The sequence below is a fragment of the Pezoporus flaviventris genome, unplaced genomic scaffold, assembly GCF_033815535.1.
Source record: "Pezoporus flaviventris isolate CSIRO_AGI_PZ_B2104156 unplaced genomic scaffold, CSIRO_AGI_Pfla_v1 ptg000001l, whole genome shotgun sequence".
NCBI classification, from domain to species: Eukaryota; Metazoa; Chordata; class Aves; order Psittaciformes; family Psittacidae; genus Pezoporus; species Pezoporus flaviventris.
Genome location: NW_026892549.1, coordinates 9,913,838 through 9,941,307, shown reverse-complemented (window position 1 = coordinate 9,941,307; position 27,470 = coordinate 9,913,838). Strand labels below are relative to the sequence as shown.

The following is a 27,470-nucleotide window of genomic DNA, read 5'->3' as shown; positions in this document are numbered from 1 at the left end:
TAATGGTCCCAAAATCTATGCATTGTCCTTACTCTTCTGCTACCTGCTCTCCTCATCATGAAGTTACAGAAATTACTCTTCCTTTTGCACTGAGACGCAGACATGTTATCGTCTTTAACTTCTATTGAAATACCAGTTCCTTTTGGTTTTGCTTCTCATACAGAAGACTACATTACTTTAGACTGGCTGACCTATCTTACTGAAGAGCTATCCATGATGAGATGATGATGAAAAATGAATACTGGTTCATACAAGAGAATGTGAGTTTCAGCTCTCAAGCAAAAAGTTCTGCTGAGGCATATTAGGACTTGGAGTGATATTAATTCATAGAAGATAGACCTTTAGGGTATCTGTATCAGACATAGCTCATCTTGCTGTCACTATGCTTTTTAATAGATTTACTGTGAGCATGTATTCCTGATGTTCAGCTTAGATTTTCCAGGATCAGTTTAGATATTCTAAGATCATCTTAGAGCACCAAACAGTCCAAACCTTGCAGTGATGATCCAGCTGTACCCATCCACCATACCCGTATCTCTGTAAAAGAAAGAAGAAAAAGCCAGTGCTAGTTAGCAGTCTGCAATAATGATAATAAAAATCTCAGTTCTTACGATCCAGCAGTACCTCATTCAGGAGAAACATTTTCACATATGCTCAGCTTTCAGCCTATGATTAGCCCCAGACTTCAGTGTAAGTCCTGAAGTTTAACTGGGTTGGACCAATGGTATTTGTAGAGCTGAACTTTCAGCTCCCAGTTCAACAGCATTTTAAAGTAAGTCTTACAACTGATTTCAAAATGGTTAAAGTTACTATATTGAGGTTCTAATGCATGTTTTTGACACAGAAAAAATTAAATCAAGTAGTTGCCAATATGAAAATTGAGCTGACAATTTTCCAATCTGGGATCAGTTAATCATTAGCACAAAATTGTATTGATTCCACTTTTCAGCTTCCATGATTCAGCAGTAGGAATCAAGGTCAGACTCTTGGCTATTAATATTTAAACAGCCAAGAGAAGCTAAAAGGGAGAAGCTTAGACGCTCATCGATTCTTCCAGAGAGATTCAAAATTGATTACACAAAAGAATCCCAACACCAAAACCTGCAAAAGGTACAATTTTCTTTTACTTTCATAAATTATCAGACTTGAAAGAAATGAAATCTTGAAATACCATAATAGACTGAAAACAGTGTTCAGAATTCCCATTTTTCTGTAAAGAAACATTTCAATGGGAACTACGTAAAAGCATGCATTTCTTTCACTGACGTCTAAACAATTTGAATACAGTCCTGAATTTCCTGTGGTAACAAATCATGATGTAATGCCACTGTGAGCTTTCCTAATGTGAGCATGCAGAGCCAAGCCTCCTAGCTTCAACCAATCAGGGATGATAATGACTGAGGCTGCGTACTATTTAGATATGTAGCTCTGTGTGTTTTATTTAAATTCATGGATTTCTAGGTTTATATGTATATATAAGAAATGTTTAAATTTATGGAAAGTTTTGTGAGTGACACCTGATGAGAACTTTGTTTTCCCTAGCTCCATGCTAATTGCAATTGCAAGCTGTGCAGAAAACAAGTACTTTAAAGGTGTTAAAGGAGCATTTAGGCAGTAAAAAACCTCACTGCTCTGTTTTTGAACTTATTTTCTTCTTTCTTCCCCTCAGTTCCTAGTTGGATGTATTCCTTATTTCATTTATTTCTATGAAATGTCATACCTATGGTTTCCTAAGCTCTTAAGTAAGTATCTTGACAATAGAATTATCTAAATTCAGGGTTCAGTATTTATAAGGCTGGGGAAAAAAAAAGAAAAAAGAAAAGTTTACTGTGCATGTTGGGATTGCCTCATTGTTTTTCCATGCGTGAGATGCAGAAAGCTACATTAATGCCTTGACTTTTTAGAGGACTCTAGGGAATTCTGAGAGTTGTTTTCTATTCTGGGCCCATTAATAAACCATTGAATCACTCAATCTTTACAGCAGAGGAAACAAAAACTAGCAGGTGGGAATTAAGTTCTAAAAATCTGGTTGTTTGCCTTTTTGTCAGTGTTTAAATAAATGCAACATTACTAGCAACAGCAAATTCAGTCTTGATGTACATCTGTGAATGTCATGAGATTCTTGTGATGATTTTATCTCAGTGAATTTATTGCCCTTTTAGAGTACATGCAGAAAAACATAATATCTTTAAATCATATAAAATCAGAATGAAGGAATTTTATAGGCAGTTTTATATGGATATTGCACAAACAAGGACAGCAAAATCTGAAACAAGCAAGAGTAACCTGTCTTTGTAGTCTGGATATTTAAATTCCTACCCATTTAAACCAGACATAATTGTTCTAAAAAATATCTGTCATCTCACCTACATTATCCAGCCTGTATTTGTTTTTCATTGAGGAGCTCTTATTATTGCAAATAGGAAGTTCAAATAGGTGTTTAAAAATACCTTTGTTGGTAAATGGAGAAACAAACATTCCTTTCCAGGAGGTTTTATGAATAATGATGTTATTTTTCACTACTAATGAAGAAATGATCCTATGTATGCTTTTAATGCCAGGTTTTCTCATGACGTTTTTTTTTAACATGCTGTTTACATTTTCCAGCTGCTCTCTGGCTAATATTGAACTGACACTGGGCTGTCATGTTTAAAATCACAGAAACACAGAGGTAATACATATGAAACACTTACTGAGATTTTGCCATCATCAACCTCAAAATAATTGAGAGAAATGTACAGGATAAACCAGTTTCAGTTACTGTCTCAGGTGCCTAAGCACATGGCTGAAATAATGGCATTCTTTTGTTGTCAAAGAGAGGCACAATTAAAGCCAATGGATCCATGCTACTGTCAGATACATGGAATGTTCATTCAAACTACAGCCAGCACAGAATTACAATAAGGAAAGAAGCAGCAATGAAAGTCTTTGCTACTCTGATTTTTTACCATGAATGGAAGCATTAAAGAGTTACAAAACATACCTATCCTGGAAACCCGAATGCAAAGTTCAATTGAAAATAATTTTATTTTTTGTTTATAAACTATATCTATTATAGTTTCACTTTTCATTCTTAAATAATTTTCATAGGATGATGAAAATTATTACTGACAAGAATGATTTTTTTCATTGAATAATATTAAGAATAATAACAATAACAATAGTAACAACAACAACAACATGCAAAGATTCTAAATAAATTCAAGTTGACTTATAGCTTCAATGTTCTAACACTTGATATTTTGTATTTTTAATACAATATACTACTTTTTTTCCAGTAACTGACCCCCCCCCCCCAATATGAATGAAACTATCATCATCATCAATTAACTGTACTTATAGTGACCCCAGTTGTACTGAAGTTAATGACCTTCATGCCTGTGGTTATAAGATGTGAATGACTTTTGTCTTAGATAACATTAATCTTGTCTAATAGTTGCTTATTTCTCTTATTTAAACCAAAAGGAAATACCATTTGGGAACCTGAAAGCTCTGGTTTTATCAAGAAAGTTGAACTTACACATGATTATTTGGCAATTTTAAGTCTCACAAAAAAGCCCAAGCTAAAATATAAGAATTGCTTCATACTAAACAAAGAGTGGAGAAGAGAGACCAGTTTTTCATCCCTTTCTTAGCGGGACTCTTGCTTTGCAAAGTAAAGCAATACAAATATCTTACATCCAAAAAAAGAAAAAAAAATTCAAATTAGACAAAAGCCTAGAGATATTTATAACAGAACCCTTCATGCACTGCTCTTTCAAAATTACATTAGTAGAAATGGTTGCTGATAACATAAGGCACTGAATATCTAAACTCTTATTACCTTTTCTAGGTCAGGCCATTCCTTAGGTAGAATGTGGCTATGAATATCAATTTTCATTTTTAAAGTATCAAAGGAGAAATACTGCTTCAATGAAAATGTTTTCTGTGTAATTGCTACTATCCTTCCTGTGCCTGGTTCAGCAGGTTATTAACTTTGGCTGCTGTTGTGATCCATCTGCTGTTTTATCAGAAGAGCTAGGATACAGTGGCCAACCAGGGAGCCTAAATCCTGGAGGAGTGGCTCTCTGAAAGAACAAAAGCTTCTAGCAAAAAGTCCCCGTTAATGCATAAACTACAGCTGATTGAAGGCAAAGGGAAAATACATGTTTATATTGGCACTAGAAAGGGATTTATTTTACATAGGATCTAAAATGCAAACTTGTTTACAGTTCAAAACCATTCAATAAACCTGAATTAGAATAAATGCACTAAACATGCTGACTTGAATTTCCTCCTTTCTCCCTCTTAGAATCTACAGTAATTTGTAGAGAGCATATAACCTACCCTTGGTAGACAGTCATAAATCCATTGCAGGAGGGGTGGAACAAGATGATCTTAAGGTCCTTTCCAATCCTAACTATTTTATGATTCTATGATCTACTCTCTTTTCATTCCTTCACAATTTCTTTAAAACTATGTAATAAATAAATAAATAACTAAATCACAGAAATACTGAATTGTAGCCAAATCTATGCTCTGCACTTTATTTCCCCCTTCTCATTATTATTTCACTTAGGCTATTTACACATGCTTCTGCAAAACAGTGCTTACAAGCTCTCAATCCAGCTCAAGATCTGGAAGGAGAATGCCTCAGATTATTTTAGCAATTAATGCTAGTGTAGCTCACTAGCTAATATGGCAAACAGTTTCTGCATCCTAAGTCAAGCTTAACTGGAGCTAGCTCAGATTTTCTGTGAACTACATCTCATGTTTTGCTCTTTGCTCAATTTAGTATTACACTTATTTCCTCGAGATACCCTTTGCTGTATTTTTCCCTGTAAGTTATGTCTTTTGTAACTTTATTTCAATGTATGCTACTCACACGCTACTCATCTTATGAAAGCTGGTTAACCATTTCTTGATTAATTTGCTTCTAGTGAAAAATGATGGTTTTTTTTTTTCAAAAGCAAATGCTATTGTGAGTCTTGCAACTTGAAATCAAGCAATCTCAAAAAAAAAGTGGCACATTTTGTTTCATCCTTTTTCGGATTTTGTTATTTTCTGATTTAGTTATTTAGAATTTTGTTTGGAGTTAATAAAAAAAGAAAAAAAAAGGACTTTTATTTCCCTGCTTGCTTACTCATTAAGCAAGCCTGCTTTAGATTTGGTCAGTTAACCTTCTTACAGTTATTTATTCTTCAGGTCAATTCCTTGTGGCAGGATTGTTTCTTTTGCTTGATGGGGTGTTTTTCTGCCATGTGAGAGCACTGAAGACTAAAGTTCAAAAGAAATAGGAAGCAGCAGTTTTGTGAGAGTATTCCCTAAGTAAAGCAGGACAGCCAATAATTCACTTTGACAGATCAAAACCATGGGATTGAAAATTGCAATTATTTCCATCTTGAAATCAAAACAAATCTCTTCAAGAAAGGGCTGCCAGTTTAAGCAGCAAATTTGCTTTCTTGCAAAAATGTGACAGCTACGTTGTATGACCAAGCACATCTATAGTGTTAGCCTGTTGGCAAGCAATGTTGCTGTAAATACAGTAGCAGAGGTAAGAAAGAAGTATTGATTCAGCTGTGGGAACTCTGCATTGTGAATCCTATGAATCCATAGACATGAGGCAAAAAGTTAAGGTGAGTCCTTGCATACAGTGATGTCTGGAAGACAATTCCCTATTTAAGCGTAGAAAGTAGAGGGGAGAGGGGCAGGAAGAAATTGGTCTACCTGAGTAGCCTAAGGCATATAGTCTTTTCTCTTAAGTCACCATAGCCGCAGACTACCATGCAGAGATCAGCAGCATTTCTTCAATACTGTGCTTTAGTCTTCTCAGCTCTAAAAAAACATGTAGTTGTTAGCTGCTGCTCCAAAGACACAGCTTAGCTTGCAAACAGTGAAGTTCTCTCACACTGCATTTCACATAACAAAGCATATAATTTGGAAACAATACCAGTAAAGGCAAAATTTGTATCCATTTCACTTGATCAAAGTGACAGTAAGACACCTGTCTATATCCAATAAAATCCATTGGATCAGCAGCAGAAAGGCCGTCAGTGGCTATGAACAAATGTATCTTCAGCTACCCAGGCACCCCCTACCTACTTTGTGTTTGGGTTTGAAAAACAGGATACCTTCACTGAAGGTTTGTACAATGTGTCTGGTAACAGTGACGTCTCTCAGTCTCTTTGCTGAGTTTGCTCTAGCAACGTGATGGCTTTTGGCATGGACCTTGCTATCTGTCTCCACCTGGTTGTGAAATTCTGGAGTGTGACACAGAGGTGCAGAAATTGACAAGAGTATCCAGGAAAACCTACAGCTGGGTCAGATGGTCCTACACAGGCAGAACTCAGCTTAAATTCACTGTGCTATCTGTAAGCAGGAGGTCATGACCAGATGGAAACTTTCATGTCTGAGGCACAGAAGTGTCTGGGGCAGCAGAAAGTTATATAGGACGAATATCAGACCTGAACTATACCCATTCTTGGGCTGTCCACAAATAATTTATATCCTAGAGCATTTGGATGAGACCACAAAGCTGGTCAGAAAAAAATAAGAGAGATCAGTCAATGAACATACTTGTTACATCTGCTAAGGAGGAGAACTAAAATGTATAGAGACTTCTTCCCAGACAAAAGTAGCCTCCTCCACACATTAACATGGCATGCCCCACCTGCCTCAGTACACTTAATGCATGGCATACATGTCTTTAAAATCATACACACTTATGGCCATTAGAAACCAAACTGCATTCTTTATTTTGACCAGCTTCATTATTTTTTTTTTTTTTTTTTGTGCATTACCTGTTTTCTATTTGTGTGAGTTTAGGCTGCGAACATAGTGAACAACTCCTTCAGGACAATTTAGCTAAAGCCGGTTCAGGTCAAGGCTGATTTTAGGTACACAGACGCAAGCCTAGCAGAACTAGAGAGTTTTATTTACCTAAAGGGACAAATACTGAAGTGAAAATGGTGTTAGATGCAGACCATTAAATGCTCTTTTCCAAAGCTATTTAGCTGCTTTTCTCAAACGGTTACAGAATCCGAGATTTGGTGTCTTCATGCTGGAAAGTGGGGATCCAGTTCTGGACTTTGTTTATTAGGGAGAAAGTATCTCCTCACATCAGTGGGAAAACCATGGCACAGCATTCTTTGAAAGAGGGTGCATCAACAAACATTGGTAAACATAGCATGTGTCTGCCACAAACATGCTATGCAGGCAGCCCATTTTTAAGTAGGATGAACACAGAGCACAAACATTCAGGATGCTCATGTCAAAAAAGGCTAAAATACTTGTGTCAGTTTTTGAAACCTTCAGTTTTGCATGTTCTTCTCTGGCACCTGCTCTTTAAATTGCACATTTGTTTGTGCAAATTGGCTATTTTATGCATGTACACAGCTGTGGAAAAACAAATGAAAAACTCTTTGTACTCAGCAGCTAAGATGAAGTACTTAAAGAATATGTCCCTTTCCAAATGAAATAAATGTTCAGCAGCGCACTTATATTGGTTGCTTAGCAACAGGTTATTCTTTGGCTGTGCTGGGAACTGTACTGGTCCTTTGAGACTGCCACTACAGACCTGCTTGGAAATGTCACATTTGGAAAGGATGCAAAAGTCAGTAATTTTATTTTACTGTTTGGTATCAAATAATTGAACATCTTTTATTAAATTAACCTAATCATGGAGCTTCATCCTCTTCTGGGATCCCAGAGAACATAGACTTTTAGTGCAGGTGGTATGGTTTCTCTTCTATGAGGAATAATAACAATGGTTATAGTTTCCCTTCTAATGAGGAATAGCATTATGCAGTTCCCATGTAGCACTGTCCATATGTAGATCTCAAGTGCTTTACATCTCAAGATGCTATTTTTTTACATGAAAACATCAATATACCTAGCACAAATACACCAGGAGGACATGTCCAGCTACAGTTACATCAGTAAAGTACTTCACAAAGGTGTATCCCAGAGATGGCAGCAGCACAGGCATAATAATCATTAAATACTGAAGACAAGTAGAGTAAAGTTTTCATTTTATTATTCAAAAACCTCTGCAGAAACAAATTACAGAAAGAGCCTCTGTTTAGACAAACATAAGAACTGATGCTGATCTGTACGTGAGCCAGTTTAGCCTTGCTGAGAAGTTTGGCTTTTTAGGTTAGATGTGATGCTGTACTGATGCATCTCTGACACTTCCAAGAGCTAATCTATTAAATTTGCATAGTGAAACTTCATGGTTGTACAAGCTCAGGATGATGCTCATTGGGTGGTCTCTTTATTAGACCTGCCCCAGCTGCCACAGTTGTGTCACTGAAATTTGTCGTGTAAAAGTGGCCAAGATTGCTGACGCTTTTGGCAGCACACTGTACTGCTTTGTGACTACTAGCCTAGCAAGAGTTCTGATGAATCACACCATGGTGAAAACAAACAACGCGTCCTATGCCAAATTCCTGACCATTACAGTGTTTTCTGCTGCATAAGTTAAGCTGTAATAAATCCTCATTTATTTTCAGGTTTCTAGAAAATATTACATTGTTGAAACTCAACTAGTATTTTAAATAAAAAGAAAAAATATGGCTATCTTACAAATGTTAACTATTTTCTTAATACACTACAACTGCAATTATGAAATTTACAATTACCATTTATCTTGAATAGAAATGTTCTATCAAAAATGATAATTAGATATTTTCCAAAATGTAAGTACAAATAAAATAGTTTTTTTTTTTTTTTCCTACACAGACAAATAAAAAAGACTTCATTTAAGCACATAACAGGCCAAGTGTCACTCTTGTGCAGTGGGAGAAACCAGACAGATACCAGTAGTATAAATGTGGGCCAGAAAGAACAGGTGGAGTAAAGCTTACAGATACTGATATCAAAAAGTGATAATTTTCAAGTTGATACCCCATAGTAACATCTGAGATTGTTGCAAATATTTAGAAGGTTGGTGTCTGAAATAAATAAGTAGTTAACTGTTGCCAAATGTTGTCCTAATGACTTTTTTTTCCTGTGTGCCAGATACACAAATCCCCACCTTTCTCTCCTTGCAGATGCCTCTCTGTGCCGCTGGGGGTATCTGAATTTTGTGGATAAGAATGGTCTTCTCAGAGCTTTTACTAGTTATGAAATGAAGCCAAGGAACCAACAGAAAAACCTAGCTTCTGAATTTGTTCAGCTGCTTCAACAAATTCCTACAGCTGCCTCTTGAACTCTGCAGAAGTGTGTTTATGCCTCCTCTGTGCTACTAGGTCTATGCTAATGAAACAGGCTTCTTCCGGGGTCCTCAAGGTCTGCTTGAGCATGAGGTTTTATGTTTCATCATTTGTGAGTAGCTATGAATCCCTGTCACCAAAGAGATCATCTGCAAAGGACTAGAGATGAAACCCTGGCTCCCACTAAACATTGTACAAGTAGCGTTTAAAGCCATGGCTTTAAACTGATGATGCAGTTACAGAGTTTCTGAGAGGCAGGAATGTTGCTATCATCTGTAGATCACAGCAATGAGTGCCAAAGCAAAGACCCTTCCAACTATGCAGATGTTTACAATGTAAATATTTAGGGTTTAGTACTGCAGCTGCATTTATTCATTCATCTGGAGGAGGGAGCTTGGCAGAGGAATGCCTCCACAGATGATTTCTAGAGCCTGCTTTCACTTGCTGAGTTCAGATACAAACATATTTCTATCTTTAACTTTCAGGATTTATTTTCCCACATACATTAATTCCAAGATAGAATTTATGCCTCAAAATTGTTTCTTTTGAAATTCACAAAATATTAAAATTATGGACCAGAGTGAGAATACAGATTATCACAAGAATTAAGAAAAATGCAATATATTAAAGCTTTTACTCATTCCACTTCTTCCACAGAAGCCGTACCAGCAATCAAAGCCAACTTTTGGCCACCTTAATACAAACATCTAACAGAAAATGGTGTCAGTTGGAAAAAACACTGACTGTTGCTGGGGGACTGAGTCAGTCATGATACACCAACTCTCCCACTGGTGTTGTACTTGAGTAAAGACTAGCATTGTGGAGGCTTATGTGATGGTTAGCAGTGCTTCAAGCAAATCTAATATGAATACTGCTGGAAGTACTGCTGTGTTGTTTGGTCACAACTGAGTTTACAGCTGAATCAGAAGGTGATACTACATATAGGTCAGACTATATTTCTGTAATGCAGAAGAGGCCATACTGCTGTTCCACAGGCTCAAAACTGTTATTCAGTAGAGGTTTACAGAGTATCTTATTAGCAGTTCCTTGTATTAAGATAACTTAACGAGTAACTGTTCAACATTATGCAACCTTTAACACAAAAAAGTATTACTAGGTAAAACAAGTTGATTTAAAAGTGATATGCAAACTGCAAAATTCTGACTAATAAGTGTTAACCAGGCAGGAAAATTGGTACCTATTCACTTTGCAGTTTATCTGATCATTTCTTGTCAGCTAAAGTGACAAATGCTTAGATTTTTGATATGTGAATATATACAATGGGATTATCGAATCATATAATCATTTAGGTTGGAAAGGACCTTTAAAATCACTGAGTCCAGCTGCTAACATAGCACTGCCATTCCCCTGGGCAGCCTGTTCCAGTGCTTGACAGCCCTTTTGGTGAAGAAATTTTTCCTAATATCCAAACTGTCACTAATCTTCTGCCTGATTTTTTGTTTGTTTTGTTTTTTTTTACACTAGAAGTCTCAAAAAGAAAAACCTGGTACAAATATTAAGTTGGTTTCCAAATGAAAGCTCCATTCCAAACCAGAAAATCAAATTAGTAATATTTCAAAATGCTTTATGCATTTTGATCTGATGTTGACTAAGAAATGATTTGGAAATATGCAGTAAGACATTTACATAACAGGTGAATAATTATATACATGGTCAATGTGTTCACTTATTTCAAGTTCTAGCATGAGAGTGGCTAGGAATTGGATTACTTTAGTAAACCAACCATGACAAGCAACGTAAGACTGTGTATTAATATCACAGAACACCTCTGGAAATAACGCTTTAACCAAAAGAGTTTGTAAGTCCTGGTCACTTTTACAAATAATTACTACCCCAAAGCCAAATCCATCACTGACTAGAAAACTCTGTGTATTATGGTGGGCCATGATTGAATTCAGTCATCCAGTTCTGATCATCTTATTTTAGCCTGTGAGTTTCACAAGTGGAATAGGAAAGAATATTATCTGTTGTATTGTCTTTTCTCCTTTAGAAAGCTACTTATTAACATTTACCATGGCTTTTAAGAAAGATTTTTATTTCCTCAGTAATATACCTCCAGTTTGCCTCTCCTGGGAATGGTCAGTTCTAAATGCAAAGATATGCTTTGGTTCACACCCACTAATAAATATTTAAATTTGAGCTTAACTTTAAAACACAGGAGGACCACTGGAATTGGCAGCACTACTAAGTTAAGCAAATACTAATTGCTGCATTCATATCTGAGTTTTAACCTCGGTCTTGCTTATATGTACATGCAACAAGCTCCATTAACAATTATGTGCACACAAAGCACAGAAAGAATGGCTTGAAGATTTACACTGAAAGCACTCTGGAGTGAGCTCAGATCACTAACTCAGATTCCACTGAAGAGTCATTTTGGTTGCATATGCTTTAGCAAGCATAAAAGCTCCACCAAGTTACAATCTTAAAAGTGTGCTTTCAAAAATGATTCAGTAAATTTATATTATGATCACAGCTAAACAATCATGTCAGCCACTTAAAAAAAAAAAACCAAACTTCTTTTCACAGAGGAGTTTGTAAAGTGCACTTTGATTTACAGTGTATGCCATAAAAAATCCAGACCAAAGACTTAATCCAATGCAATTGTCAATTTATGTAGCACTAAGACTGCATCTTGAATTCTTTTCTCAACTATCATACATAGTTTTCCTGTCTTATTTTCTTTTAATTCCAACAGCTTGAATTTAACAACATCCTCTCAGGATGAACAACCTTCTTCACAATTACTAAAAGTTCCATGACTTTCTGACTGCGTTTAAGTGTACTTTACTTATTTTCTTGATTTTTTTTTTCTCTATTTGATGGAAACTATTATGAAATTTACACTTTTTTTGGTCAAAGCTATAGCTAGGACTGTACTGCAGTTACATCAAAACATCTGTGTTCGCTTCTGAGTGTGAAGGTCATAAACAAAGCCATTTCCTAATTGAGGTGTATTTTGTCTTTGAGGGCATTGCCACTCATCTTAAACTAGTATTTCATATTAACTTTCCTATGATCTAAAAATATTGCAGAGGCTTTAGAAATAGTTGATTATAATTAATCAGTTTGAACCCAACGTAAAGCTCACTGAAGTCATTAGGAAACCCAGTCTTTTTAGAAAAGATCTATCAAGTAATGGTTCAAAAGTAGTTTTGAGCCACTGAAAAGACAGACCACTTTAAATGAAGAATTTAAATGAGGTAAACTTTGCCCAGAGTTTAGTAATTAAGTGCAAGGGCAGTTTAGAGTGCCAGTTCTGGATTACATCTGATTGTCCATGTCAGCATGGTGCCTCAGAAAAAGAGAACTTTTGTTATAAATCATAATTTGTTATTAATGTTTGTGCAGCCCATTCTGAATACTACAGGTTGCAATTCGTAGTGTATTAAAACAGAGCACCAAACAGTGATTGAGATATACACATAGAGCACTCATTTCATATTGATTGAAACGGATTTTGCCTTTTGGTAAATGATGCAAGCTTGTGCTGTCTGATTTTGTGGCTGACACAGCAATGTCAAAGTACAACTGGGTTGAACTGTTGCTAAGTACGGTGGATTTGCAATGAATATTTTACATATTCATATAATTCATTGGTTGATGAATGGGTCTTAAAATTCTTTTGTCTCCAGTAATACAGCATTTTTAGGAACAGAAAGAAAATACATGCTTCCAAATATCCATTTTTCTAACTTGAGCAAGCAAGAGATGCTTGCTCATCTCTGCAGTATGTTCTTAAACTGCATATATTAAAAACTCCTGAGGGCCTGGCTCACTACCAGTTGGAAGGCAATGTAGAATATGCACTTCAGATAGTGGGGTTCCTGTGTCAGTTTTCAGTAAATGCTCACCACTTATGAAATAATAAAGGAAGTCCTTATCACTAACCTTTCTCATAAGAAAATCTGCTAATTAGTAATAAGATTTGATACCACCTGTGAAGCTCTGAAGTTTTGGATCCTAGTAACAAAATACACGTGCTTATAAAAATTAATCAATAATACAATTAACAGTAAGAAATTTCTAATATTGTTAGCCAACTAAAACCTACACTCAATCTCTTATCTCAAGTGACAAAAGGAAACTAATTGCTCTAATTTAATGGAACTTGCAGTTCGCAGGCACTTCAACAATACAACTGAAATATAGTTAAATTACTTGTTTTATGTGGTTCTCCACAAAGTCTCAGAATTTGTTTCATTCTCATCTGTATTACTATACTTTGTGTGTACTGCCTCTTTCAGACACTCGCCTGCTTGCTAGGGAGCTGGCCAGGAAATAGCAAAGGAAGGACACTGCAGGAAGATGGATGCTCTTCCATGTTCCCATGGAAACTCTATATTTAACGCTTTTATTGTGTTGTTGAGTGGTTTTTACTTTGTTTGTTTTTTCCCTAATATAAAAGCTATGTATCATATCCTTTCAGAATCTCCACCATAAAATTTTGTATGGGATCACTAATAGTTAATTTCATCTGGGTGGAGAAAACAACAGCATATCTATATCCAAGTTTGCAACAATTCTTTATTCAGATAATCTATCCTCATTGGCTACTAAATAAAAAAATGCTCATATGGGGGCTCTTTATTTAAAAACAATGTTTAGCATTGCAGCTTTACTTAAGACACTTCCTATCACTTCAGTTGAAGCCATGTAGACAGAAAGGAAGCAATTTGCAGCACTGAAGTCACTCTTTAAATGTTCAAAGCAGTTTTTATTCCAAAATGTGCATTCACACAGGATCAGATATTGTTGCCATGGCTGACTTCCTTTATTGCTTTGAGTAAATCCATATTTGATGCATTAAGGGTGGATTGGGTTACTGTTAGGTACAAGGAAGTCAAGAGATTTGAAGCCACAGTTCTCTTACTCTTGAACAGAGTAGCACAGTAGGTAAGTTCATATTTTTTATATCTTTAGCATTTGCAATTATAATTTAGCTCATAAATTAACTTGTAGTTAATGCATAATGCCATCTAGTGGAAAAATCAACAAGCATGGATACAAGAAGTCTGTCTGGATATCCCATGCAACATGAACCTAATTAGTGTTACAACCACTTGATAGTTTTACTACTGAATTGAATTTAAAGCAAAAGAACTATAACTTAATTTTCAAAGCATCTGTAAAAAAAAATTCTTCCCCAAACTTAAGTATCTTCCAAAAATATTTTACTCTCAAGATATGCAAAACAATCCAAGTGAACTTGTGTTTATCATGACAGTGGGATGTGAAAAAGACCTTGGAAGGCTCTGGATTTTCTTTTCCAGTTAAATTTTATTTAGAGGTTGAATTTTTTGGTCAACAGAATTATACACACTTAAAGATGATAATGGAGACAATTCAAAGGAGTTTATTGATACACCAGCCAGAACAACCTGTAATTCCAGAGTTTCAGAATTAATGATTTTCATCTCTATAATAGGAGGTCACTTTTCTATGCCTATAGATGAAAAAGGAAAACAGTGAAAAAAGACTCTAAAAATTAAAGTTATATAAAGGAAATGGGTTTGTCATAAAAAGATTAGAGCAGAATAAGGGGCCTAGAGAGACTATCTGTATCAGATAAGTAACATACTCCACAAATAGCTCTTCTAAAATCCACAGGAAGGAATATTTTAAGAGGATTAAGTCATCAAAATTTTATCCTTCATAAAAACATAGCACTTGCCCTTTATTGGTGAAATAACCTGCTCTTAGGCCTGAATTAGCACTGTCTCTAGACCTCTGCACATTTTGTATCAACCTATTTTGATATTACTTAGCTTATCATTTATTAGGTAAAACCTTAGTGCTATATACCCCCCCCGATGCCTATAGTGGGTGAATCATACAACTGTGGACCTGTGGGAATCATTTAATTCAACTCTCTTCTCTGAGAAGGACTATAAGCATCACTATACCAGGTTAGCTGTGGTTGCCTGTGGCTTTTTGCTAGCTGAATTTAGAAATCCTGGAAGTGGGAAGACTTCACCCCTTTCTCAGTAACCTCTTCTACTGCTGCACTAACATCATAGTGAAGAATATTTTCCTAATGTCCTATTCCAACCTCTCAAGTCACAGTTTGTGAGTACTGGCTCAGGCCATCAATTCTTCTGCTGCTGCTTATTTTTCCTCGTTGGTTTTGAAAAGAGAAGAACATGCAATTCTATTGAAGTAAAACAGATTATTGACAGAAGAATAAAGGAAAAAAATGTTATGGGCATGAACTGATTGTGTGTGTCTAAATTCTCAGTCTCCATGCAAAGCTCAAATCAGCCAAGATAACGTAATGAAGATGAGTAACAAAGTTGAAGAAGTGTAAGAGCTAAGAAGCAAAATGCCAGATCTATTTTAGAATTAAACAACTATATTCAAGCATTACTAACCTCTGACAGTATTGACTGATTTAAGTGCTTTTGGCTACTCCAAAAGCAGAAACCAGGCTCCTATTTTACATGAAGCATTCAGTGGATCTGTAAGAATACTTTGCAGCTGGAACTGACACAGTGAGGCCCTTATCTTCTTCACATGTCTGTGCTATAATATTAGCCTACTTGTTAAAAGTCCAGCTAATTAAAAAACATGTCACCTTACTCCTTGCATCTTTATCTCACCTTCATCTGCACTGTTGCTGACATGGATGGCATGGAGCATAGATGTGGACAAGGCACAGACACTCTACTATAATTCCAGACTTGAACTTCTAAAACCCATAACTCAGCTCTGACATGAGCTGCATCAGTTCTAGCAGTTCAGATCATCAACTGATAATGGCCACCCTGAGCAGTGTAGAAGATCATAGAATTATAGAATAGTTTGGGTTGAAAGGGACCTTCAAAGGTCATCAAACCCCACGATGAGCAGGGACATCTTGAACTAGAACACGTTGCCCAGAACCACATCCAGCTTGGCCTTGGATGTCTCCAGGGATGACACATCCACCACCTTTCCAAACAACCTTATCCAGTATTTTACTGTCCTCATAAGGAATTCTTTCCCCACATCCAGCATGAATCTTTCCTTGTTTAGTTTAAAACCATTACCACTCATCCTACTGTAACAGGCCCTTCCATCTTTCTTATATGCCCCTTTTAAGAACTGAAATTCTGCAATAAGATCTCTTCAAAGTCTTCTGTCCTTCAGGCTGAACAACCCCAACTCTTTCAGCCTTCCCTCATAGGAGAGGTGCTTCATCCCTCTGATAATTTTTGTGGCCCTTCTCTTGATGTCTCCAACAGGTCCATGTCTTTCCTATACTGAGGACTCCAGAGCTTGATGCAATACCCCAGGTGGGATCTCGCCAGAGCAGAGGGGGAGAATCATCTCCCTTGACCTGCTGGCATATGCCCGCCTGCAGTGCCAGGCAACTGTCAAGCCTCCTACACTGATCTGAATCCCAGACCAATTGGACACTCCTGGCCAATACTGCCTTACAGCCAAGTCTGTATGTCCTGTACTTACAGTATAGTACCTTGGTTAACTGCCTGCTTGGGAGCCCCATCTACTAAATTCAGATTGCAAGTCCAACCTATGATTCACCAACCAGCAAGGCAAGATATAGAGCTGGTATTATGAAGACAGCAATTAAATATTTTTAAGCAATGAGCTGAGTCTCAAATGAAGAATTACATTTGTAGAACCTACTAAAGTGAAACGGGGGTGATTCTCGGAACTGAAATAAAACCCATACTCGAGTGCTCTTGCTTCTTTTCTTCTGCTAGGTGACTGCTGCAAAATTTCTTTATAGAAAGAAACTTTATAGAAAGAAATTATTTTCCTTGCAACACAAAAAAATTCCTATCTGACCTAAATAAGGCTTGGAGTTGATGCAACCTGAAAAGACATTTAATGATGCATCTCTTGCTAACAAATGATACACTAAGATCCTAAATATGGCAAAAACCAGACACATAAAATGAAGTCACTTTGATACAAAGATAAGAGTCTACAGAAAGTTTCTTCTAATTAAACAAATTGGTGAAAAAAGCAGGCACTTTTGGACACACAAACCCTTCCCGTACACCTAGCTACACTTTCTGAGCATATTAGTTGGAACTGAATTGCAGTAGTTGGTTTAATAAAATATATTACTTCTTTTTACAATCTTGCCCTCAGTTTGCCTAAATTCAGAAGTACAACTATACTTAATTTGCATAGTCCAGTGACAGCTGTGATAGTGAATGGATAAAGTAAAATGAATCCAAATATATAAATTTTATCAGTAAAATAAAGCTCTTAAAATACACATTTTCTACTAAAACGATGTGACAAGTGACACTTCTGTGGCTACTGAAGCATCCCAATACTGAAAATCTGTGTAATCTTGATGGTGAAGAGGAAGCTGCCTGCATTACTATATGACTGCATTACTATATTACTTTTAGGCACCATGAAAAGTTTTAGAGAAAATCTGAATTTAGAGAAATTGAATTTTATCATAATCTGATTAAATCATATGGCTGATGTCTCCCTCTTTATTTCTGATTACAGGACAATTTTATTGCAATAAAGGCTCAAAATTTCACTGACATTTCAAATTCCAAACTTCAAATGCCTTTAAATCTGAATTTTACAGGTTGCTTAAAAAGGCTTTCAGAGATGAAGTATGTTTAACACTTTTCATTCTACAGAGAAATGTACTGCCTCAGTTTCCTAAAGATGCTCCTTTTCCTTGAAAATTTAAATCTAATAGCCTTGCACAACTTTGCATCACTGCTAAACGTAATATGAATGTTTTAGTAGGCTTATTAAACAACTACCCTACCCATCTTCTATAAATTCAGATCAAATAGCATTCACTATGGATAGCAAAATGGCAGTACTCACAGTGCATTTCATCATGCTAGATCAGAGATCTGCTGCCTTTGCTACTGCTGCACACAGAGAAAGGCTTGGCTGCAATGGAATACAAACTTTTGTGTTTGAATTCCACAAGAAAAATGACTTCCATGCCTTCTTACAAGAAGAATGCCATGAATTCTACGATTCACTCTCTTAAAATTACAAAAGAGACTGTCCCTGTCTCTGTATTTTTCCCACTGCCCACTGAAAATTTTTACCAAAGAGGATGAGAAACAATGAATATATCATGAAAATAAAGGATGCAGACATCTATTAAGACTGCTGTATATGCTGATGATGTCATTTTTGCCTTTCTCAAAAATAAGTATCTGAAGAATTTAATCATTTTACCTACAGCATCTTCCATTAAAATGAAGTATTCAAACTCAGCTGCATGCCAGAACTCAGGAAACTAATTCTAATTCCTCCAGGGGGAAAAAAAAAAAAAAAAAAAGCAGAAACAAACCCAACCAACCAAAGAACGTTAAGTGGTTAACAGATTCAACTAGGTACCCGAGAGTTCATGACCATCAAAACCTAGAAAGGTTAAATGATTTAAAGTGCCAAACATATGCTTGAGCAGAAGTAACAAAAAAAAAAAAAATAAAATCCAACTAGCACATAATAAAATATGCATAGTTTCCTGATTATGAAGAACATGTTTTGCAAACTATTCATTTTGGCTGGGGCTATCGTTCTTTTTTTTCAAACACTTTCTATAATCATCTTAGCTAAATACTCAAGTTGGAATGTACAGAATCCTAGTGACAATTCACTTGGTGTAAGAAAAGGATAAGATACTCTTTTCCAGCTCATTAAACAATATGGATTTGTTATTCGAAACATCACAAATATTATCAAACATCTCACAGGAAAAGTGAGCCGTGGAGTACTTAGTTACCAGTAGAGTACAAGCAATATAAATCTTACTGCAATAGGTTAGTAGAAAAGTCAGTCCCTCAAATACTGCTACCTGGTCTTTTGATAAAAGATCAAAATACAGCAAGAAAAAAAAAAGAAAGAAATTACTCTTCTTCTGTTGACACTAATTACCAAGGAATAACATATGAACCCAAATCACAAATTACAATTTAAAATACTGGAAGAGAAAAATAGATGCAAGTTGGGTACTATTCCCCATAAAATCTATTAGATCTGTTTTCTGACACAGGCAAATCCCATAAGTAAATGAAACTAGTTCCTTTTCTCATTAAATCCTTACCTTCAAGGTAGGGATTATGACTTAATTTTTTTTTTTGATGCATAAGGTTAAATTTATGAATTATAAATATTTCATAAATGCATGAGTCTAACCTGACTAGGAAACAAAGATGTGTCTACCCTGGCATACAGCTTTCTTAAAGAAACTTAGGTCTGACATGTGGGAAAAAGCCTTGGTAGACAGGCACATCAGGAGGAATGGTCATTGGTTTGGCAAAAGGAAAAGTGACCCAATCTGTAAATAATAATAATAATAATTAGTAGTAGTAGTTTTGTGATTTCTGTAGTTCACATCATCTCATGGTTAATCATATAAACTTCATGGAAAATTGTGTATAAATTCTGCAAAGATACAGGAGAAAACATGAAGTTATGCAAACACATTGGAAGTGTCTGGCCATTAAGATTTTGGATAGGAATTATCATCAAGTAATTGTAAGTAATAAGACAGGTTTATTATAAAATTATACTGACTTTTGCTTCCTAGGAATTTCCTAGCTTTCTTTCTTTTCTTTGATGCACAAATGAAATCTCAGCTGTTTATGCTTATGTCATCTTTTAGGCTATGGTTAGTCTCTCACTGGAAGAAAGATCTCTCCAAGTAACATGGGAAGTGGGGTGGGGGGGCAGAAATTATTACTTAGCAGGTTGCTACCTCCTTAAAATTCAGTTTATTTTCCCTTCCATTCCTCTTCAATACTCATGAATATTAGCAATGAAATAAAGCCACTGTCAAATAAGTCAGTTTTACTCAGTTTCATAAAAACTGGAAACAAAATGTCTTCAGTGGTATGAAGAAATAACATTGTTCAGAATAGGGGCATGTAGTCTTGCATGAGTGCATAATACTTCTTTCAACAAACTAGTAAGTTTAGTTTCTGTGGGTAAACTTTTTGAGTTAAAATTGTCATGTAAATATGGGAGACAAAACCAGCCTTTAAAATACTTTCAAGATGGAAAGTGCTCACTGTGAAGAATCTTTTTCAGGATCTTCTCCTCACTTTAAAATTACATATTTTGCATTCTATAATTTTACTCCTCCTTTGTTGTCACAATGGAGTTTATTAATGCTTGTGGCTCTTACCAGGTTTGGTATTCTTTGCAAATATGATTCTAGAACAACATCATACAGAGGAAGAGTAGGTGCTTATCTGAGGTGTCATCAATTACTTACCAAGGTCACCTCATGCTGTGTTCTCTGGGAACCATATTATAGGCACTTTTTTACAGCCTGAAGGGAAAGATACTGAATTATCATATTCTTTTTTTCAAAATAACACTCTGAATCAATCTCAGACTTTGGTCCTAAAGGAGTAACACTGAAGATTATCCATAGCGACGAACTTTACATGACTGATGGCTGCCTATCGATTTAGAATTGGATTGGTACTTCATTTTATTTTGGATGTATCTCCTGTAAAACTGAATGATGCCATTACCTCCTTCTACAGTTCCATGAAAGGCATACTGATAAAAGTAAGAAGTGAGCATTTTCTTCTGAATGTCAGTCATGAGACATCTGATAGGCCGAACTAATAAACCATGCCGGCTTATACTAGCACTCCCTGATACTGCAATACAGTGCCAGAGACAAATATAGCATTTTGTTGCCAGAAAAAGGCAGTTTTGTGTGACTGGTGACAGTATCATTATCTGGCTGTTATGCCTCTAAACTTACTAAAAAATAATTGATGGGCCAGCTGATCAACTCTTTCCAAATATGCAACACTGCTCTTAAATTAAGTGCTGCACTTATGATGATGGTCAATATGGAACATTGACTAATTAGCATCAATGAAATCAAGCATCAGGAGCCTCTGAATACACCACTGTGTTCTGCTAATTCAAGGGAAAACATTACAGTGAGTAGTGCTGAAAAGAAAAGGAAAACCAGAAAGTCCAGAATAGAGGCAGCTCTCATATTTAGAATGACAAATGAACATCTAATGCCAACATACCCAAACTTGCTTACAGTGAAAATGGATTTATTTTTATTCCACATAAACTGAAGAGGAACAACCGATGTTCTGCTTTCATACAGTGACCACTTCCTCACTGATGGACCAGGACCTGTGTTGCCACTGTCGCCCACTGGCTCTACTTTGCAACATACTACTCTTTGCTATTCCAGAATGGGTGCTGACGGTGAATAAATGGGAATAACCTTTAAGTGTAACAAAGGGACTGTAACTTAGGAAAGTAGCCCAACCTACTGCCCAGATATTGCTTATTACCTCAGGAAAAGGTCTACCTTGGAAAATAATAAAATTATGGACCTAATCGAATTTTCATCAAACGTAGTTGAAGTTCTTTCTCTGACTTTGCTGAGAGTTAGGGTGGCCTGGAGAAAGACTCTCAAATCTGATTAATATTTTTCATTTATTCAATAGAAGGAAGGAGGAAGAGCACAAAAAAAAAAAAGGGGGGGGGGGGGAGAAAAGAACCACCACAAATAACCATAACTAAACAATACCACAGAAAAATACAGGTGAAGAAAAACAAGGTAAGTTCTCTGTTGTTGCTGGTTGCTGTGGTGCAAACGACCTCCATCTTTTCTGGAATCACCTCTCTCCAGAAGCCAAAATATTACGGAGATTACAGGCAGTTCCAACCAAGAACAAAGTTTTGCAGGTGTGTATTAATCTTGCAGCAGCCAGAGTACAGGATGGCATTAGTCTATTTAGGTTGAATGCAGAGATGTGGCTCTTTTTTTTTTTAAAAAAAAAAAAAAAGCATTTCAGATTGTCCTTATTCATATCCAACAAAGAGGAGAGGGCAAGAAATAGAATCATACAGTAATATAGCTATTAGGGTCAGGCCTTTTTCTTTTCATTGACTTTGCCAGCAGGCTTCCTACACAAGAAGTCCAACAGGGCTGGAAAACAGGATTCATGTCTTTAAAACCGTAGTCCTGTATCTTTATCCAAAGTAATATACTTTGAGTTAAAGACATGTCATGAGAAATAAGAGGTGATGCTGGAAAGCAGCTTCCAGCTGCTATGATACGTCAGTCTTTCTGCTTTTAGTAGCTAGCTTATATGAATAATGGTCGGGTCTGAAAGGCCCTTCATTGTGGATCTGCTTAATGTTTTGAATTTGTATTTGCTAAATGCAGAGTATATCCCTTCTCATGTGAGGCCATGTTTGAAAGCACTGAAGAGTCATTTAAAGAAACTATAATACTCTTTGCAAGCCTCATATTCTTTGCTACAGACTGAACACTATAGCATTTATACAAATAGACACAGCTGCAGCCCCTGCCAGACACAGTTTTATGTAAGAATAGCAATTGAGAACAACTAAAAGAAAGAAAAAGGAACATATTAAAGTTTAAAACTTGTGGTTTGCAGTTCCTAGTTGCCGATTTCTTTCAAATAATTTGCAAACCTACCCCTTTCACCTCCTTTTAAAGAAAGGAATTAGGAATCTCCAGGCACTTTACTCTTGGGTTGATTTCTGAAAGTTTTAAGAATACACAATAGCTAGAGAGACTTACAGAAAGGAGGTAGTGTCCATTAAGAGTCACTAGTCAAAATGTCAGTTATGCAAGGAATAAGAAAGTTCCTTCTGGAATGGACTGGGTACAGACTAATTTCCCTAGAAGAGGAAAGAACTTGCAATAATTGCATTCCGGAGCATTCTGTCTATTGCAGCAGTTTTGGGGGATTGTTCATGGCTTGTACTGGATGCACTCCACATCCTAAACTGATTCACCAAAGGTGACTGTATCCCTGCCTGGTCTTGAAAAGCGATTTGGCCCCAGTCCCTTGTCTCTGACCAGGTTACAGAACTGGTTCTACTTATTTAAGGGTTTTCACAAACACATTTTATGTCATAGACATGGCAATCTATTACTTATGGCAAGCAATGAAATGTATTTGCTACTTTTTACTTGTCTCTCACATGCATACACATACAGATCTACTCTCATATCTTGCAGGTTCAAGTTCACAAGAGCGTAATAAACAGCCCATAAAGAAAATAACCGTGTCTGTTTTACAGAGTTACTAGTTTCGAAACCCTCTTAACTCAGCCCAAACCCCAAAACCCCAAGTGAATTCTCAAAAAAACTCACTTCTGTTAGTTTATGCACATAAGAACCTCTTTTGACATTAACATCAAACAGGCACTTTGTAATTTACTATCCATTTCATGAGGGAAAAAGAAAATACTTTTGGTGTTGCTTGTACTCATACTAATGCCAATCCAGCCAGAAGAGCAAGAGCTCTGGGATCATTCAGCAGGGTAGACTAGCTAAGGGTGAAGATGAAATTTAGGTGACAGGCATGAAGACTTCAAAACCATTTCATATAGTAGGTATGGCAACTATACTCAAAGAAATTGGATTAGGTAAACAGAAAATACCAATCCCTCACGCCACAACAGGCTGCCAGAATGCAAATCAGTTTCTAAACCGGTATCTTATGTCACTTATGTCAACATTTACTTATATTTACTTTTTCAAATAGTTGCTGCCTTAAAATACAACTAAAAGATTTTGAACATTAGCATACAACATTAAGAAGCGTAAATTAACGTTTTGGTAGTAATGTTTCACTAATCATTCCCAAATAGGCATTACTAAAATACTGAAAAACTTTGAAGGCTGACATCAGCAAGATTCTGACAGTTTATATGCTAGCATAAATATTAATTTCCTCCTGTCATATCCATACTCCCCAGATTTGCCAATTTCTCAAAAGAGAAATGGAACACGATCTTCATATAAGTTAAATGGGGATTATATCCATACATATCAGCTGAGGATCTGGGCTGCATAATCTAATTGTCTTCTGTCATTTTCCTAGACTCAAGTCAGAATAAAATTTATTTGCATGCTAGTACACAAGCAAATGGGAAACTGTGCTAGCACAGAAAATGTTTTTGTTTATTTGCACCTCTCTAGTCATTAGAAACCAGTGGAGAAGAAAGCAGCTCTAGCACAGATCTATCTGTAAAATTATGCATTTTTTTTTTCACATTTCTGTTCTTCTAACGTTTTGTTTCCCTGCACTCTTCTGCAGCCCTAGGAGCAGCAGGTGAGTGAATCAAGAATAGCCCTGAACACTAGCAAGCCTCCAGCTCTAATCCCATGCTTCAGTGTGAGACGGCTGTATGTTCTAGGCCATTTTTTAAGCTAAACCCAACTGTCAGCATAACAAAAGGTCAGTGCTGGGGATTCTGAGGTGCATGTGTGTGGCAGTTCAGCTCTGATCTTGAAAGAGGGCTACAGTGAATGGAGAACAAGCAAATCCCACAGCAAAGGGGAGCGCTGGGTCTTTACCTGTGTCCAGGGAGGTGAGGCTGACAGAGCCTTGCTCCACAGTGGCAGCACCCGCAGCCCTTAGGAGCAGCGTTTGCTTCTCACTCTTCGGCACTGGGGCTCCATGTTTAGACAGTCACTGGACAACTTTTCTCCCTGAGAGATTTGGTGCGGGGAGGAGGGAGAGGAGGAAGGCAAAGCCTGCTATGGTGAACGAAGGCCTCTTGCTCCCTCGGCCGACCTCGGGATGTACCTTAAAGCTCAAGGTCCTGCTGCGCCTTTCGCAGGTGACTGCGGGCTCTCGAAGGCGAGAAGCCCCTGAGAGCACTTCACCAGAGCCCTTCCCGCCACCTCTTCCCGCCCCACCGCCCCCTCGCACACCGCCCCACACGGGGACAAACTGCCGCCCGGTCCCGGCTCCCGCCTCACTGCAGAGCCGGGCGCCGCTCTCGCCGCCCGAGGCGCTCCCTGGGGCGGGGAGGGGACGGACAGTACGGGGAGGCGGCACCGCTCTCCCACCTGCCCTCCCTCCGCAGCCGCCGAGGTTAGTGATGAGGCGGCTGGCGGAGAGCAGCCGAAGGAGTTTGTCTGCTGCCTGTCCTCGTCTCCCTGATGCTCTGAGCCGGAGTCTCCTCCTCTCCCTGGGCTCGCACCCGGGCTGGATGCTCCGCTCGCTCCTCGCTTCGCAGCCACAGTCGCCAGCCGCTTCCCGCCGCCCCGCAAAACATGGAGCCGTCCGCTGCCCCTCTAGACACCACTCCGGACCCCGCCATCGTGCAGCCCCCCGGGGCCAGCCCGCCAGTGCCCCCCAGGGAGCAGCACCAGCAGGAGCAGCTGCGGATCGGGGACAGCGGGCAGTTTAGTGAGGGGCTAGAGGACAGAGGTGAGCACCTGCCTTCCTGCACGCTGCCCTCCGTGGCGTTACCTCCCCTCCGACCCGAGACGCCTAACACCCGACAGCTTTTCCTTCAGCCCTCTCCGCAGAACCCTGGCGGCTCGCTCTCCTAGACGCGTACCCTCCTCCCCGTTCCGCCACAGCAGCCCGTTTTGCCCCCTCTTTCTCAGCCCTGGCTGCTGCACACCGGCTCCTGCCCGCCTAACTGCCCCAGCCAGCCGCTCTGCGCTCGCAGCCGCCCGCCGTGCTCCTCAGCCCCCCCGGTCTCCTGCAGACTCCCTTGCTGTTCCCCTCGACCCCAGCAGCCCCTGCCTCCAGCATCGTGAGGGCCTGCAGGCCCAGCTCTCGCCCTGACCTGCCGCCGGCTCAGCACCCCCTCGGCCGCCTCTCCCTGAGCTCGCAATGGGCGCTCGCTTAACATCCCCTCCCTTCCCCCCTCGGAGCTTTTCCCCTTTTTAGCTCTGGTGCAAGAGAAGCCACCCCACGGTAGCTTTACGGTATTTTCATAAACTCTATTCGTGGCTGCTCCCACCTCGCCCAAAAACTTGGCTGCTTGGCGGGGAGCGGGTACCGGCGGGCGGGCGGTGGCACATGGCGCCGCTCCCGCCCCACCTGCGAGAGCAGAGCCTGGGCCGCGGGCGCAGGCAGCGTCGGGGACCCAGGGGACTCCGGGGAGGGGCAGGTAGTGCCCGCCAGCGTCAGGCAGTGCCGGAGGTCTGCTCGCCTCTGAAGTTACTTGCAGGCGGGGCTGGTGGCAGCCACTTCCCGAGCGGGGGCATAACGGGGTGTTTTTGTGGTGGCCGCTGCCGCCAGGCTGGGTAGCGAAGTAAGGGGGCTTACCTTACTCCTTGTCCTCCTTCCGCTACAGTGTAATGCACTTCCACATTACTCGTGGTTGTTTTTTTATTATTTGCCTAAATATGTGGCCAGGGATGGAAAGCTGCCCGCTCCAAACCGCGATAATCTTTAATGTGAAGCACACCTATTTCAGATATTTGTTAAATAGCATGTGAGGTACTCACCTGCTGCCCGTAAAGAGCTGCCATTTTAACCCTCCCCATTGCCTTGTCCTCCACAATGCCTCTAGGCTCCTCTTCCACATAATTTGTCTCCATTTTTTTATTTCACACACAAGCTTTGCTTAATCTCTCTGTTGCCTTTTCTCTTTTTTTTTTTTTGTTTGCTTTCAGCATCCCTGAGTCCCTTGTGTTCTTGGTTTTCATCCCATCCTATGTAATCTCTGTATTTCCTTTTCTTTCCCTGGTTTTCCAAATGCTTGTGCCTGCTCGCAGATCCTAATGAGAGGCAGAGAAGTAAAGGGGAAGAGCAGTCACTGTCTTCCCTGACAGCTTTCAGTCATGCCTGGGCTGGGACAGCCCTTTCTTCAGGGGCAGCCTTGTTGTCACTGTCAATGGCAGAGGACAGACATTGAGACTGAGGGCAATTCGAGGCTTCAGTTCTGTTTAAATAATGGGAATTGGGAATTTTGATTATGGTTCAAACATGGGAGCTTGACTACAGAAATTTGTAATTTGTGCTCAGTATAACATCTAAAGATGAAAGCTGGACCATTAGGTATTAAGGGTAATTCCAAAAGGAGACTGTCATACCTAACCTTATATCTCTTTCTAGGAGGGAATTGAGACTAAAGCTGCTGACTTTATTTCCTTCTCTGACTTTGTGGTATTTCTATGGCCCTTGCAGTAGCTTTCTTTTAGCCTTTCCTGTAGTCACCAATTCCAGCTACCAGGATAATTCCCAGTCATTGCAAGGGAAAATCTGGTATGCTTTTTGCAGGTTGTCCCTATTGAAATTATTACAGTCTGTCCTTTTAGATTGTACTTTTCCTTATGATCCTTTCCAATGAATCATAGCAGATTCAATTATAGAGCTGATACTTCCATGTTTGCTAAAAATAAAAACTAACCCTAAATTTTGGAACAAGATATTTGCTCTTTAAGAGTCAGATTCAAAACCAGTGATAATTTTGTGGATGGGGTCCTTAAATTAACATCTTAGGTGAACAGTTTTTCTGTTAGCCTTATCCTTTCAC

General features: G+C 38.4%; 3 protein-coding genes across 6 annotated transcripts in view; 2 read left to right on the top strand and 1 right to left on the bottom strand.

The window, feature by feature from the left end:
- The window catches only part of ACMSD (aminocarboxymuconate semialdehyde decarboxylase), a 45,857-nt gene extending 20,978 nt beyond the window's left edge, over nt 1-24,879 (bottom strand). The window contains exons 1-2 of one of the 3 annotated variants that reach the window (XM_061444242.1): nt 24,544-24,879; nt 493-537 (exon numbers count right to left, since the gene is read on the bottom strand). Coding sequence is in view for 1 of the 3 variants with exons in the window: in XM_061444173.1 (XP_061300157.1) it covers nt 493-537; nt 3,824-3,880 (102 nt within the window). In the remaining 2 variants the exon portion in view is untranslated. Of the gene's footprint in view, nt 1-492; nt 538-3,823; nt 3,992-24,543 lie in introns of those variants that run through there. The other 2 variants (XM_061444173.1, XM_061444306.1) reach the window with 2 other exon arrangements.
- The window catches only part of ZRANB3 (zinc finger RANBP2-type containing 3), a 487,195-nt gene that overhangs the window by 141,667 nt on the left and 318,058 nt on the right, over nt 1-27,470 (top strand). The gene's annotated exons all lie outside the window — the stretch shown is intronic.
- Nucleotides 24,979-27,470, top strand: part of TMEM163 (transmembrane protein 163) — a 100,288-nt gene continuing 97,796 nt past the window's right edge. The window contains exon 1 of one of the 2 annotated variants that reach the window (XM_061444405.1): nt 24,979-25,405. In XM_061444405.1, the coding sequence (XP_061300389.1) occupies nt 25,249-25,405 (157 nt within the window). In that variant the 5' untranslated portion in view covers nt 24,979-25,248. The remainder of the gene's footprint in view (nt 25,406-27,470) is intronic. The other variant, XM_061444396.1, reaches the window with a different exon arrangement.